The sequence below is a fragment of the Pithys albifrons genome, chromosome 2, assembly GCF_047495875.1.
Source record: "Pithys albifrons albifrons isolate INPA30051 chromosome 2, PitAlb_v1, whole genome shotgun sequence".
Lineage (NCBI taxonomy): Eukaryota > Metazoa > Chordata > Aves > Passeriformes > Thamnophilidae > Pithys > Pithys albifrons.
The window spans coordinates 83,775,731-83,792,370 of NC_092459.1; the positions used below are offsets into that span (position 1 = coordinate 83,775,731).

The following is a 16,640-nucleotide window of genomic DNA, read 5'->3' on the forward strand; positions in this document are numbered from 1 at the left end:
AGTAATTATGGTTTCCATGTGCTTTTGTTCAGAACTGGAACTTAATATAGTCTCTTAAGTCATTGTAGACAGCATTTCATAGGAGTTCTCCTCAACTTAAAATGTTGAAGATCAAGCAAAATTGTTCATATCTCAACTGTATTGACAGGTTGGGGTTAGATTTATTTATTGATTTATTTTTAAACCACTGAGGTGTCAATTACTGTTATTAGGAGTAATGTAGGTTAGCCTTACTAGATGTGTGTGGTTATAAAATGAGGCTCTTTTCCCGTTTAGTATTTAAAATACAACAAGTCCCCAAGTGTGTTCATTTGCAGAATATCTTCACTGATGAAAAGATCTTCACCACAAAAAATGTTTTGCTCAGATGATAAATCTCTTCTTGATGTAATTCGTGTTAGGTAATGGTATTTGCTGTGTAAGAAACTGGAAAGTAAATTAGAAGTGTGGATGGCTATAGGTGATTTACTAAAGGTGGACATTTTAGCACGGCCAAAGTCCCACTATCTCTGTTTTTCTAGACCATTGGAACTCAAAGCCTTCTCAGAGAACCTCCTTCTCCATTTTGTTTTATTTAGTTGAAATTCATTCTTGCCATTTGATACACTTGTTCACATTCAGCCATTCTGTTTTCCCCAGTCTGTCACTTAAATCAAGAAAGGAAACAAAATGGGGAAAAAAAGGGTGGGCAGTGCTTTTTCAAACTTTTATTCATACTGTTTTATCTGTTGTAGATAAGAATCTTGCCTTGTTTGTATTTTACATGTGGTCTCTTGGAATCCACTTCTGACCTACTGTATTCTGAAGATTGCAGTCATGGTCAAGATTTCTTGAAGAGATCATTAAGCAATATTGTCATGAGAAATGAAGTGGTTCTAGAGATCTGATCCTGAGGTTTTCAAAGCTATTTCTTAGCTATTTTTCCAAAAGCCCAGATCTCTCCAATAGTAATCAAGAAATTTTGGTCAGGGTTTTTTTAACCCCTGTACCTGAGGATAGGGCGGATTCTTTTGGCAAACTGTCCTGTGTTAGGATTTTATCAGAAACCAGAGCCTGGGGCAGTTTGTGGCCATAAAATCTGGTTTCATTATGCTGTTATGTTCTGATAAATATCTTCAGAATGGGAGCTCGGACAGTGTAACTTCTGTGCTTCAGAAGTTCCTACCTGTGGAGTGCAAGATATTTTTTAAGGAGTAAACCCAATAGCTCTGTATTAAAAATGAAGAGCATAGAACAGCTGTGTTGCTTGTCACATAGATCATTATTGACTTGTGAGGTCATTCAGCAGCTCTGAAGAAGATGAAATACCTTCTGTCTGTGAAGGTGTCATGCAGGAATGCAGGAAAGCACAAAAGTGTGTCACTTTTCAAATAAAAGTATAAACATCTTGTGCGCTTTGTACAGTTATTTTAAAAATAGTTCGGCTGCTTAACACTTTTGGACAAACATGGCTCAAAAGTGAAGTCATACCCAAAGTTTGAATGATGCAGTTATATTGCACCAATGAAAAGCTACAGGAATCTATAGAAAACAGAATAACCAAATTCAGATTACTTTTCCATTTGATTAGTTATGTCAGCTGCAGTTCAATGTGATTTTAGTGGTAATGATTTGTCTTAAATTCCAAATTAGTTTATAAGTGGAACTTTAAAAATAAAAAGCGAAAAACTGAAAACAAAAGGCAGTAGTAAGTATCCATTCAAGAGCTTTGAGCTTAGGGTGTTCTTAGTAACCCCCTCAAAACCAACCAACCAACGCCATCCTCACTCCCCAACAGCCTACATACCTGGTTTCCTTAGAGGAAGAATCAGTGCATTGTATGTTTTATTTAAGTAAATGCTCAGAGCTGCAGATTCAGCAGGGGAAAATAAACTTGATCACTTCACCCAGACTGCTGTTTCAAGGCATATCCTGCAATGGAAGGCCTCCCTCTTTCTCTGATGTGTTCAGTTTTCTTTTAGAAAACTTGTGAAATTGTATGCTTATTTTTAGAGGCTTGTTCCACACCCAGACAAGCCTTGACCTTTTCATCTTTTGCACTATGAAATGGGTACTAGAGCAGGCTTGTTTACACTGGAACTAGAATGCCATGGGATGCTTTCCTTCTTTTTTACAACTCCTGCTATTGCTGTGCCATCAGTCACAGCCATGCAGGCTTGTTCCACCACTGATCCTGATAAAGCAATGCAAAATTATTGGCATTGTAAGAATTAGTTTTCTACATCCATCTAAACCAAGAACTCTGTTTAGTTTGAGAATAAAATGGCATTTGATAAAGGGAAAACTTACTCTGAATTATCTTCTCCCATCTTCCTGTAAGGATTTCTTCGGAGAGCAAGTGTCTTTCCAATGCTGTGCTTATTTCATTGTGCTGAAAGTGTAAGATGGAAGAAGTCAGAGTTTAGTTCTGTTTTGACAAATATGTTTCCTTCCTGGTTGCGATCTTCAGTTTAACTGTCCTTAGCTTAAAGAAATTATTGTGAATCATGAAGACTCTAAAAACTAGAATAACCAGCAAGTAGTTCAGGATTTGTTTAGTTTAACAACTTCCCTCATTAAGAAACTTATCTTGGGATGTGGAGAGGTGCCATCCAAGCTGTTGCACCAGAGCATAATTTTGTCTTGATTTACACTTTTATATAGGATGACATAGTCTGAAAGGCATCACGTCTTCAGCATGTCATTACCTGTCACTTCATTTAGATAGGTGTAATAATATAAGAATATATTGTTATTCAGTAATTAGCTGTGCTTTTTTCAAGCTGTGTTTTCCAGTTGATTCAATATATCACTACTGAAAGTAAGAATTCACATTTAATAAAGCTGATTAATTTTATCGCTGAAGGGTGTATTTTAATTCAAATGCTGGTTTTCAAAGTTCTTATCTGTTAAACTCTCTACAGTTTTAGTCAATGATGGGAAGTGTCTCCATATGCCAAGGACAAAAATATTGTGATTTTTTACGGGATAACAGAACACTTGGTCTCTTTCTGGCAAACTAACAAATGTACCTAGGCCTTATTAAAGTGTTGGAATAACAAAAAAACCCAAGTCAAAATGGTTGGATCAAAGGTTGGACTTGATGATCTCAGAGGTCTTTTCCAACCTGGTTAATTCTGTGATTGTATGAAAATGTCTGTATGTATTGCTTCTACAAAATTGGTCTCTATTTTCAGGAATACTGCCTAAAGCAAGCTTGGAACTCTGATGGAACAGTTTCAGGGATTTAAATGTGTACTTAATGGAGAACTTAAAATTGAGTCCTGGATAAGCAGCTTTGGGTAGCTGATGTAGCAGAGAATATTTCTGCATCATGAAATAAATATAAGGAATTTGCACTATAAGTGTTTAATTTGCACTTAATGCTTAAGATTACAGATTTCATTTTTATGTCTTTATTTTTAAGGTGGTCCAAGCAGTGCCATTGGAGCTCAGGAAAGTACTGCCCAATTGTTGGTGTCAGATCCAAACCTCATTCATGTGTTAGTGAAATTTCTTTCTGGCACTAATCCTCATGGAACAAATCAACACAGTCCACAGGTAATGAGCAATTAAAATACGAGAAAAAGTCCTTGAAACGATTTCAATACACTTGACAGAAGTAATGTATTATTCACTGCATATTATTTCCTTGTCTTGCTTTCTTTTTCTGACTAGTCTTAGTTGGTTCTGATGAGCAGCCATTAGAGAAGTTGGTGTTACTGGTACTCTTTGTAGCGCTGGTATTTTTTTACAAGTCTCTGGAGACTTCCACAGGGAGAGGATGCCATGTGATATGTTAGTGAAGTATTCTGTCCAGATAGCTTCCTGAAATCTTGTTGGATTGGAATAAAAATGCCAGTGAAGATTAAGTTTAACTATCTAAGAATTCAAATATTAAAAATTATGCTTTTATTTTCTGCCTGAATAATGCTTTTAGTTTCTGGATCCATGCAGTGTCTGCTGCCTCTCCTAATTTCAACTGTTTTTTTTTTTTCTTTTTGCAGTCTTTTAGTAGTGTTTAAAAAACAGTCCAAATTAACTTAATTCTATGTAATATTTGAGAGGAGTCTCGGTTTGGGAGACAGAAAAGACCTGGTATTTCCAGGTTGTCATTTTTCCCAGCAAATTTTCCAGAAAATGCATAGTCTTTTCTAGAACTTAAACACTGCACAGTACCACTAATTTAAAGGACTTATGTAAATACATAGCTTGTGAAAAAACATTCAGTTAGCACAGAAACTTATTCTGTGTGAGGTATAATTTGCATTACTGAAAAGAGATTCTCAAGCTACAAAACAAGCCTTAGACAAAGAACTGCATTTCTTGCTTTTGGTTCAGAGTTAGGAACAGAAAAATATATAAATTAATATGGATTAGTTCTGTAAAAATGCTGTAAAAGTTTTCAGAAAGCAAGTTAAGCTACACAATACTTCTCAGTTCTTAGAAGATGTTCTTGTTAGATAGTACTTAACAAAGACATTTCAGTTATATATAATGCTTACTAAATGCCTTTCCCTCTAGGTTGGGCCAACAGCAACACAAGCTATGCAAGAATTTCTTACTCGGTTACAAGTGCACCTTTCTTCAACTTGTCCTCAGATGTTCAGTGAATTTTTATTGAAATTAATACATATACTTTCAACAGAAAGGTAAACCTTAGCTATGTTTGTTTCCTTTCATGACCTCTTTATAGTCTGTATGATTGTGAATCACAACTAAGATATGGGTGTCCCACCTTGTCATACTATCAAATTATATGTCACTGGAAACCTTCATTGTTGCTGCAGCACTAGAAGCAGGTTCTGAGCTGCTTCTGGAATGTGGAGGAGCGCGTTTGGAATCCACACATAGCCCTGTGTGTGAAGGGCAGTGAAGAGAAGCACTAAAATTCTGGACTGATTTTATCTAGAGTTAAGATACAGGCCTTGCTGAAGTAATCCCTAAAATAAAGACACTTTTGATGAGCTTGCCTATTAAAAAAAGTATTGAGAGGGCTGAATTAATGCAAGATTTCAAAAATTTTTCAATAGATTGGGAAAATAATATGAATGGCTATTTTCACATGGTAGGGTGAAATACAAGAGTGCGTAATTCTATCTATGCCACATGCATATTTATTGCTTTGTCTTTGGTGGGGGGTTTTGTCTCTCCACATGACAGTGGAAAACATCCTCTGCCCCACTCTCCTGGGGCCTATTGATGCCCACTAGTGTAGAGAAGTGCCTCTCCGAAGTACACTGGGAATAATTTCATTCTTGTATGCGTGTTATGCTCATCCCAGACAAAGGCTTTGTATAATTAGGGATGAGCTTTCTCAGTTCTGGCTTCCCAGTAGGTGGCACTTTGGTGTTACCTATTCTTTAATCTTACAGAAAACGATTTCTGCCTTCTGAGAGATTTTTTCCTTAGTAACCTAAATTATGGGAGTGGTGTTTACCAGGTCACATTGATGGTCAGTGTCTTATATGAGACATGTCATAATACAATAAAATCATTAATTCGCAGTGAATCTTGGAATGCATGTCTGCATGAAATAAGGTAATGAGAGCACTGAAAAGGGTAGGTTTTGAAATGTATTAGGGATTTTCTGAGACAAACCAATGTGAGACTGAAATGTCATAAAATGGGAGCAAAGCACCAGAAAAGGATTTAGATTGTTATTTCTAAGAACTCAGGTAATTGCTGAAGTTTTCCACATCTGAACAAAGAACATGACAAAATTGTGCAGAAAAGCAGTATTTTGCTGTTGAAATTAATTAAATGCCAAATATTTTCTTCAGGGCTTTTTCTGTAAACTGTTTTGTTCTGTGTTTAATTTTTAAAGTTACAGAAATATTAATCAATGTGAAAAGATAGAAGTATACAAAAAATCAGTAATTTTTCAGGAATTGACACAAGTTTTATTTTGGATAGACTGTTCTGAAAGGTTCTTTTTGTAGTCCACCACTATACATGTAAAAGCAATTGATAAAATAAACTTATCCCTAAGAGAGATCCTTCAAGCAGTCAACCTACAAGCATTAGCCTGTGATATTTTGAGTACCTTCTCGTGGTCTTATGTATAGTTACTATTTAGATGGCTGAAACCTGACCATTCTTCTTTCTACCTTTGGGATGGGAACTGGGAACATACAAAAACACAAACCCATGGGAAGAAAAAAACCTATCATGATTTCTTGTTAGAAAACAAAAAAATATATTAAAGTATTAGGTGACTGCTTTCCATGGGTATTTCCTTGCAAACAAGAGAAACTTTTCATCCAGAACTGAACAGGACTGTATTCCAAGTCTATACCTACAAAATTACCTGCATTACAAAAAAAAAGTTGGATACTAGACTTTTTCAAAGGAAACTTTATAATCCTCTGTGGTATCAGGAAAGTAATGGCATGAGCAGGCTGTGTAATGACCAGTATATTAAAAAATATACAGTTATAACTGCTACCTTGTAATTTTTTTTTTCACTTTTTTTGTCTTTCAGGGGTGCTTTCCAGACAGGCCAAGGACCATTAGACGCACAAGTGAAACTGTTGGAATTTACCCTGGAGCAGAATTTTGAAGTTGTATCAGTTAGCACTATCTCTGCAGTAATTGAGTCCATAACCTTCCTTGTGCATCATTACATTACATGTTCAGACAAAGTAATGTCTCGCAGCGGCTCAGACAGCTCTGTGGGTGCTCGAGCATGTTTTGGAGGGCTTTTTGCCAATATTATCCGTCCAGGTGATGCCAAAGCAGTTTGTGGAGAAATGACAAGGGATCAACTTATGTTCGATTTACTAAAGCTGATAAACATTTTAGTTCAGCTGCCGCTCTCCAGTAACCGAGAGTACAGTGCCCGTGTCCCAGTGGCAAGCAGCACTACAGACAGTGTGTCTGATGAAGAGAAGGTCTCAGGAGGCAAAGATGGCAATGGAAGCAACCCTAATACTCAAGGATCAACTGCATATGTGGCAGACTTGGTGTTAGCCAACCAACAAATCATGAGCCAGATTTTGTCTGCACTTGGCCAGTGTAACAGCAGTGCTATGGCAATGATTATTGGTAGGTATTTCCTGAATTAACTGGCCTTTCTTTAGAGATGGTGAATACATTTAAAACTTACAGAAATGCGTAAGTTGGGGGTGAACGTGAGAGAATGTGTCACAGAAATGACAGGAAAAAAGAGACAGAGAAGAAGGGAAAGGGGGAACAGATACATGAAAAAACCCCTAACATGAGGTGGGAGACAGTAATTGAAACCAAACAGGAATGTGTTTGGCATTTGACTTTTCTGAATCTTAGAATAAAGGGGCCTCTGGAGATTGTCTAGTCCAACCTTTCTGCACAAAACAGAGTCAGCTCAGAGCCTGCCTCAGACAGCAGGTTGCTCAGTACCTCGGTCCAGTTGGATTTTTGATTCCTCAAGGGTAGAAACTCCACGACTGCCCTGGGCAACCTGTTACAGTGTTCAATCATTCTAAAGGCAGAAAAGCCTCTTTCTTGTGTTTAAATGGAATTTCCTGTGTTTCATTCTGTGGCCATCCCACACTTCTCTGCATGGTTTCAAATGAATCTTCAGTTTGTACTACAGATACCTTAACTCAATTGTTCCTTATGTATTGGATTATTTTCCTTTTTTTAATAATTTCTGGAAAAGACAAATTACAATGTTGTCCCTTTCACAGAATACATAAACTTTTCCTCTGTTGTACCAGAAATCACATTAATGTCTCATTCTAGGAGTTCCAGTAATATATTTGTGGGTGGAATCTTCCTCCTATGAACAAGTGAGGAAACTGCTTACACTCTGAACAGCAAATTTGCTGTTTGTCAGACATGTACCTGAGGTACATTTTCTCAGAGGGACTACCTGTGTGACTTGCTTGCAAGCTGTGATCATTGCAAAGAGTTTATTTGCACAAATTACACCACTGGCCGAAATACCACAAACATTTCCACCTGTGCAAAACTGGAAAAACATTTTGCAGGAGTATAGACAAAGACCTTGCACTCCATTTCAGGTGTAATAGTTGTAAAATTTTGTCCTTTTTTTAAGTGATTCCCTTGGTTTGGTAAAAGTCGCTCTGGCCTTTTCTGTGCTGTCTTTTAAGCAAACGTGAAACTATTAATCAATACTATTATTAGAAAACAGTATACTTGTTGGATGAGAGCACATGACTAGTGGTTCATTTTGGCATCAAAGCAATTGAGGAAAAAATATTAATCTCCAGTAGTCAAATAAACTGGAGGCAGAATTTGACAAGCCTGGCTTGTGCTGTTGGAACCTTCCTGAAATGAATTCCAGAACATCTCCTCCATTACTCAGGGTAGTTAGTGTCATGTTGCAAATATACTATGAACACTCAAAGTAGTTTGTTCTGGGAATGGGGTTTTGTTCTGAGTATGTATTTCTTTGGAGTAAGTTCATATATTATTCTCTTCAGCTTTGATGTCTTTCTAAACCGCCAGTTTCAGTCCATGAGTTATTTTGCATTTTTTAAAAGGGAAATTGGAAAGGTGGTGTTGTTTCAAAATGTTTTTCATTGAATTCAGGATACTGGGCCAGCTGATTCCTTCAGTGGATTGTTCCTCCTGAGGTCTTTAAATACAAGTTATTGAAACTAATTTGTCCATGTAAGATGCAACACAGATATTTGTGCATTTAGTTCTGTCTTGAAAAACTCTATTAAACTCTTTCCAGACAATTTCTGTTAACAAAACATTTCTCCAGCACTACAGCCAAGGTCCATATGATCCAAAAATCAGTTATCAGCATATAGTAGCAAATATATAATAACTAATGCAGCATGGAAAGGTACTCCCAGGAAAGGTAAACAAGAATATGTCTGCAAATGTGTAGTAACAGGTAGTGACTGTGGTGTCAAAATTTATGCTAATAATGTTAATTTACTGCGAGCCAGCTGGCCAGGATCCCGAATGGCCTTGAGTAATTAACTTGTCACATGAATTTAAAACATTTTTCTTTCCAGATTTGCTTTTATGACCATTGTGTCTGTTTCATTAAGGTTTTATGCTTTGTCAGTGACAAACTGAAAATCATACACGTAATAATATTCACCTTCTATCCTTCCTTCTCCTCACCTCAAAGTCTTCACAGCAGACCCACCTTACTTGGTCTCAGCTCTGTCATTAATTACATTTAACTTCTCCAGACTGGACAGAGGCTGAGGCTTAAGACTTCTTTCTCTGTCTCCATGCATCCAGTGCATCAACATTTGTTTTCTTGGCAGGCTGAAAGTGGTTAAAGTACTACACCTAAAAATTCTCTTGCAAAAATGTTTATCTAAGTCATGTTCCAAAGATCACTTGAACACATAGGTTTTTTATTTGCTAGTATAACTTCAGTTTCTCTAAGTGGGACAGGATTACTCCATGGTGTCCTCACATTCCAATCTAAACCCAGTTTTAAATCTCTTCGAGATTGAAGTCATTTGATTTGTAAAACAGTTGTTTTTATGGAAGTAATCTCTTCCTTGGGAAGACTATTATTTTACTTTCTGTCCTTAATCTCAGCATTGTGTAATCAACATTGCTAAATATTGTTATTCAGAAAATCCTCACACATAAATCCTGAGCTGTAACACTGAGAAGCAGAATTCCAGGAGCATTGTGGGTAACTTACGATCCTGAAAAACAGTGCATTTGTACTTTGTAAAATCTATGTGAACATTTAAATATCCTTGAGTTCTCTTATGTACTGCAATGGGTTGTTATGTCTCAGTTTGTGACCTTTGAACTGTTTCTGTTTCCACTAAGGTGCAAGTGGCTTACATCTCACTAAGCATGAAAACTTTCATGGTGGTTTGGATGCAATATCAGTTGGAGATGGGTTGTTCACTATCCTGACAACACTTAGCAAAAAAGCAACAACAGTTCAAGTGATGCTTCAGCCAATTCTTACCTACATGGCCTGTGGATACATGGGAAGACAGGTAAGTTCCCATAGGCTGGCTGTGCTTCAAGGACATTATAGATGAGTTAAGTCTGTATTCAGTCATAAGATCAGAAACTGAACTAGTGCTGTGTAAATGAAATGTTAACATTTTTACACCCTCACTTCAATTTAGTGCTGCAGTGAGGAAGCCTCCCTCTATTGCCCAAGATAATGAGAGTTGCTCTAAGGATATTTTTACATTCCTGTAGATGTCCCTGGCCCAAAGACTTGAAGATTAATTGAATATTTTATTATGTGCAGGTGGCAAAGACGTTTATTGTGTTCGTATTACTGTGCATTTTAATGTTCAGTATTTTTATTACCCTTCAGCTGCTCACCTAATGAGTTTGAGCTTTTCTTCACCACAAAGACGACTTCTACATAAGGAATTGAACCATGTGGAACATGGTATTCCTATTTTGTGTCAGAGAGGTCAACTGGCATTTCCTCTCTGGGAGTTTTGCCTGCTAGAAAGGGAGGCTAAGAGCAGTTATGCATATTTCTACCACACTAATCTTGTATGAAACCATGTATTTCTTACATATTATTCTTCCAGGGCTCTCTTGCTACTTGTCAGTTATCTGAGCCACTGCTCTGGTTCATTTTACGAGTACTGGATACAAGTGAGGCACTGAAGGCTTTCCACGATATGGGTAAGAATGTTTTTTCGTTAGCTGCATCAAGTAAAAGGTTTATTTTAAGGGTTTCTGGCACTTAAAGAGGGAATGCATATGTATGTCTAGAGGGGCCAATTTAGTAAATAGGCCTTTGCTTGTGTAGAATCTCTTACATGCTCCTGAGCAGTATTTTTTTTTCTTTCTGCCCACATTATATACAGGTGGTGTTCAACTTATCTGTAACAACATGGTAACAAGCACAAGAGCTATTGTTAACACAGCAAGAAGCATGGTTTCAACTATTATGAAATTTCTTGATTCTGGTCCCACCAAAGCAACAGACAGCAGTTTGAAAGCTAGAGTTCTGGCTTCTGAGCCTGATAACGCCGAAGGCATTCACAATTTTGCACCTTTGGGTAAGTCATAGTTCTTTCTCTTAGTTTAATATCCACTGGTCATTTGAAACTCTATCAAGTTCTTAACAAAAAGTATTGTAGTATTATCAGATGTTGCAATACTGTTAAATCTAATCAGAGGAGTTGCTGGTGTTTCATGGTAATGCTGGGGATGAGGTTAGTCCTCGCCTCCACAGGTAATAAGACCTCATGTTGGTAGGGGAAGGAGGAAAAGGAAGTGATCTGTATCTGATGAAGTTGTGCATCAAGGTGAGTCCCTTTCTCCTGCCCGAGGTCTGGGCATGCCTGGTTCCAGCCCACATCTGCCATAGGCAGACTAAGACTCTAATTTCACTTAAGGCACATCGGGTTTGATGGAGCTATTAGAGAAGAATAGCAAAATTGCTTGATAAAGAATGAGCCTGAGCTGGGTCAGACAGTAGAAGAAGCTGGAGCATAAGGCTGATGTTGCTGATGGTGCTCTCACATCTACACCTAACTGCTCTAAGTGTTGCCTGAATGAACGTTTGTTAGAATTGCAGTGCTGTTTTGTTATCAATACAGTGGCTGCCAGTTAACTAAAATGCCTGTTGTTAAGGAGTAGAGGTACTGCAACACCTTACAAAGGCTCCTTTTCACCACTAGTGCCTTTATGTTTTCCGTTGCTGCCCACAAACCTGGTGTAGCCCTTCCATGTATGCATACAATGTGTCTCACTGACAAGAGGGGAGAAAGAAAGGATTAATTTTAAAATTTCTGAAGAAATTGTTGAACAAGAGAGAAATTTATTCGGTCCTGCCATTCAAATTTACAGTGTCAAAAATTACGAAATTAGAAAAGAAAAAGAGGTATATTTGGCAGAATAGGGGGCCATTAAAAATGTTCTACCTTGCTCTTCACAAATTTCTGAAAGATAAATAGAGGAATCATGCAAATGTTGGCTCTTTAGCACTTTAAATAGTAAGAATCCTAAGTATATGTGATGGTAGGTTCTTGCATACATACCTCATCTCCCAACTTACAAAGGACTGCAATTCTTGATGTTCTGCCTTGAGTGCATCCATCTTAATATTTAACTTCCAGTCAGGAGCATGCTTTTGAAATTAACCTTCTGGTTGTCCTCACTTAGTACATTTTGATTCTAGTCATGTAGTATTCTCTGAGAGATGAACTTGATTCATTTGAGATGAAGGTCTATCAGAATGTGTCCAGGAATTTACCTCCAGTCTCTGCTGGGTATTCAGTCATGGGGCCAGGCTACAGCTACTTTAAAGTAAAACACACCAAGTACCTATAGTTTGGAACAGCTCGAATCTGATCTTTTTATGCCCTATTAGTTGCTAAAGCAGACAAAGCCAAGATCCTCCTACTTCACTCTTAACTCACTCTAACAGTAGAAAAATAAGCAACTGCTGTGGCCAGATTTTTATTGATTCAGGTGTTTTTTAGAAAAAGGATTTTCATGTGAAAAAAGCTTTTTTAAAGAAAAACGTAGCAGAATTTGGTTATAAAGTTTTTTATGTTAATGTAATGTTTAAACATTTAAAGCCATCATTATGTTAACTGTGAATTTACCTCGTTCAAGTTCTAAGAATACTGTTCAACCTGCACCTTCCGTGTTGGTTTGTTTTTGTCATATTTTCCTGAGTGTAAGGTTAAGATTTTGGTAGCAGGTGTCCCCTAGCAGATTTCAAGGATGTGCATATGCATTTCGATATGTAAACTGCCTGTTTAAAACAGTGTAAGAGTAAAAAAAATACAACTCAGTAGTTGACATTATTACAAATGGGGTGTTATCAATCAACCAAAACAGATGAGACAGGAAAAAAATGTTTTCCACAGTTTAGGTTGTAAATTAATCTAGGTTTTATTAACAAACATTATTAATTAATGTTAGTGGTGCTGTTTTTGAAGGTTCAATCACCTCCAGCAGTCCCACTGCCCAGCCTGCTGAAGTGCTGCTGCAGGCTACCCCTCCCCACCGACGGGCTCGCTCTGCAGCGTGGTCGTACATCTTTCTACCTGAGGAAGCTTGGTGTGACCTCACAATTCATCTTCCTGCAGCTGTGCTGCTCAAGGAGATCCACATCCAGCCTCACCTGGCCTCTCTGGCGAGTAAGTAGATTCTCTGACATGGGTGACAGTTGAAACATTTGAATGGTAGTATTTAGAAACAATACAGAGAGTGTAATCAGAGGAACTAAAGTGAGAGGTTCTTTGAATAATACCTGTAAAATAAGTTTACAAAGCTTGCCAATTCTGTTTTCCTCAAGAACGGAAGGCCCTGCGTCTGCTTGGTTTCTTCTCAAGCGTAGATGTCTTGTGGTGTTCTTGTTAAATAGGTCAAAAAACCTTGTCATGCTTCTCAAAACTCTCCCCATTGAGAGCATGATATTGGCCAAGCGTCTTTAGGCAACATGCTTTTGTATGGTAGTTGGAAAAAAGCATGAGATTTTCAGCTCTTATTGTTGTAGCCCTGATAGGGAAATGTGTTGCAATTTCTGTGGACAGGACTGTTCTTTATCTGAAGTCTGTGAAATAAACTGTATACATTGTGTATCAAAATGCATATGAATTTTAACATACACAGTTGCACAGGTCAGACACTCCAGCTGCAGTTCTGTAGTTGTGTTGGCCTGAGATAATTCCAATCATTCTATTCTCTATTTAGACAGTTCAATGCCTCCCTGACATCTGATCCTGTCAGATCTCGGAAGCTAAGCAGGGTCAGCCCTGGATTAGTACTTGGATGGGAGACCGCCTGGGAAATGCTGGGTGCTGTAGGTTCTAGTCCTGAGGACTTCACTGGCACTGTCCAAGCTCGCTCGGCTGTGGCAGATGAACCTCAGGACTTAAACGGTGGGGCCAGTTCTGCGCACGCTGAGCCTCACCTAAAAAATCCACTGTGCAGGCTGGAAGGGCACACCCACGTGGGGAGAGCCCTGCCCAAATCTTCGTTCGCAGAACCGAGCCACACACACGCACATTCTCTATTTATTCACTATTTAACAGCGATACATGTTCAGCACTTAAAATTTAAACTAGTACAGATTTTTAAATAGCATTAAACCTTCTTATCTTACTCTGTAGCTTGCCCTTCATCAGTGTCTGTTGAAATAAGTGCAGATGGTGTCAATATGTTACCTTTGTCAACTCCCGTTATCACGAGTGGTCTCACCTATATAAAGATCCAGCTGGTGAAAGCTGAGGTTGCCTCAGCTGTCTGCCTTCGGCTACATCGCCCTCGAGATGCCAGTACCCTGGGCCTCTCTCAGATCAAACTGCTGGGCCTCACCGCCTTCGGAAACACGTCCTCGGCCACCGTCAATAATCCCTTCCTCCCCTCAGAGGATCAGGTCTCCAAAACAAGGTATGGTTCTGGTGTCAGTGGACAGTGTCCTGGGCGGTCCAGTGGTGTAAAGGAGAGCACTCTGGAGTCTGAATCCCTAGGTCCTGAGTTCAAGTCTCAGTGGGGACCATCCCCAGGCAGTTCAATGCCTCCCTGCCATCCCATCCCGTCACATCTCAGATGCTCAGCAGGGTCAGCCCCGGTTAGTACCAGGGGCTGTGACAGTCCTGAGGACTTCACTGTCACTGTCCAAGCTCACTTGGCCGTGGCAGATGGACCTCAGGACTGAAACGGTGGGGCCAGTTCTGTGCACGCTGTGCCTGACCTAAAAAATCCACTGTGCAGGCTGGAAGGGCACACCCACGTGGGGAGAGCCCTGCCCAAATCTGCGTTCGCCAAGACTGGCCATACATATGAACAGTGTGCTAGTTCATGGTTTAGGAGGTTTTTGTTTCATGGTGTTTTCTGCTGTGAGTCAGATCTTTCAGTTGCAAACTGTGCCTTTTTTTTCCAACACAGAAGGCAAATATAAGCAATGTTTCTCACTTCTTTAGTTGCATCCTTAAATCTGCATCTCTACAAGGGAATGCTTCATCTCTGCAATGGTGCAAGAATGCAAAGCATAGGAAAGCATTTAGAGTTTCGTTTTGTGTTTATAATGAGTCGGCAGTTGTCAAAAAAGTGGTGTACCAAAATATTTCTTACTCCTGTTGAAGTCAATAGAGTTACGTAATTTTGAAGGAGAAATAGAAATAGAATGTTTTGTGGAAGTCATGTCTAATACTGATGTTTGCAAACATTTGGGAAATAGGAACTGAATGTTGTTAAAATTCTGGCATATCAGCAAGATTTCTTTTCTAAAGCTTTTATTTGATTAGGTGACATGCTGAGTTTCTTACTCATTTTTTTAAAAAGTAAATAAACCCTTAAAGATTTTAAAAAGAAATGTCAAAGTTTTTCAATTTAATTTAATGTGGGTATTTTTGAGATTTCCTTTTTCTTAAATTTAGCTTACTAAATGTTAAAAACATTAATTTAAAATATTTCATCTTTGAACCTCAGTGTGTATGAATTTGAAAAGAAGGCATGGAAGTTTTAAAAGCCTTTTTTATCTAGGAAAAGTTTTGAGAGCATAAGTAAATTTAGAGAACATGAATAGTGCTCAGTGTATATTTAATACAAGCTCTATAACTGAAATTGGTCTTTGCTCCTGAATAGCAGTAAAGAAAAATTTTATAGCCAAATTATACAATTGATATATTTTTACTTCAGTAAATGTTATAATAAAGTCAGACAAGAATAATCAGTATCTAAAGAAAGAAGGAAAGTGTATGTTCTTCATGTCTTGAAATGTTTTATTGTGGCTTTCAGCTTGATTTTGTAAGTATTTCAAGAAATTAATGGGAGTAATATGAGAGATATATTCAATAAACTTGGATATAATTTTGCTTTAGACATAAAAGAGAAGTTGCTCTCTTCTAATTGATAAATCCAATTAATTTAGAAGTAAATTATTCCTAAAATGAAATTGTAAGCTTAATTAAAATCTGTATGCAAGTTTGCCTTTTTTGAACTATGATAAAGGTGTGAAAACAAGTAAACCTGCTAGTTTAGAATTTGTCACTGAAACGATGCCATTTATTTCACATACAACTTAGATTGCCATATTGTTCATGACCTAGTTGAATGACTATTGTAGTGTGTTTTATAAATAAAGTCTAATGTGTTTCCAAATTGATTCAATTACGATAGATTTACTTCTCAGGATTTATTATTAAAAGGAATTCTGGATTACATTGTCGAAGAGTAAGAGAGACTGGAGAGAAATGTAGCAGCTAACACATTTTTAATTGCTGCGCTTTTTCTGTATGTATTTTAAGTCATATTCCCTAAGGTTCTCTGTACTTTGTCGGAGATGTGTATGACTCAAAAAGTTTTTAATGTTAAGCAATTTGTTCAGGTGTGTAATTTTAATGCCAGCTACTGTTGCACCTCAGATCCTTTTAATGTAAAAACCGAAAAAAACAAGGAAACCAACCCCGGCAAAGAAAAACAAACAAACAAAACCCCAAGCCATTATGGAAAAACCCCAAAATCTCCCCACACCCTTCCCTCTATATAAACCCCCTTCCATCCTCCCCGCAATAGGTTGACCCTGTTGCTAGAAATGTGTATGTGAATCAAAAAATCTTGAGAAACTTTAGTAATAAAACTTGCAGACTCTTAACTCTTCCTATCCAAAAACCCTGCCCTTCTTGCAGTCTTAAACTGATGATTTCAACAGCATTAATAATGTTTAGTACATTGTGGTCTGAAATTCAGTCGTTTGCTTTGCTCAGATGTTGTTTGATCATGTCATA

General features: G+C 37.9%; 1 protein-coding gene across 4 annotated transcripts in view; it reads left to right on the forward strand.

Moving 5' to 3' along the window:
- The window catches only part of BIRC6 (baculoviral IAP repeat containing 6), a 175,464-nt gene that overhangs the window by 82,267 nt on the left and 76,557 nt on the right, over positions 1-16,640 (forward strand). For all 4 annotated transcript variants that reach the window (XM_071575748.1, XM_071575775.1, XM_071575765.1 and 1 more), the window contains 8 exons: positions 3,407-3,540; positions 4,504-4,631; positions 6,464-7,026; positions 9,742-9,917; positions 10,476-10,572; positions 10,758-10,952; positions 12,846-13,046; positions 14,022-14,301. In XM_071575748.1, coding sequence (XP_071431849.1) covers positions 3,407-3,540; positions 4,504-4,631; positions 6,464-7,026; positions 9,742-9,917; positions 10,476-10,572; positions 10,758-10,952; positions 12,846-13,046; positions 14,022-14,301 — 1,774 coding nt within the window. The remainder of the gene's footprint in view (positions 1-3,406; positions 3,541-4,503; positions 4,632-6,463; positions 7,027-9,741; positions 9,918-10,475; positions 10,573-10,757; positions 10,953-12,845; positions 13,047-14,021; positions 14,302-16,640) is intronic.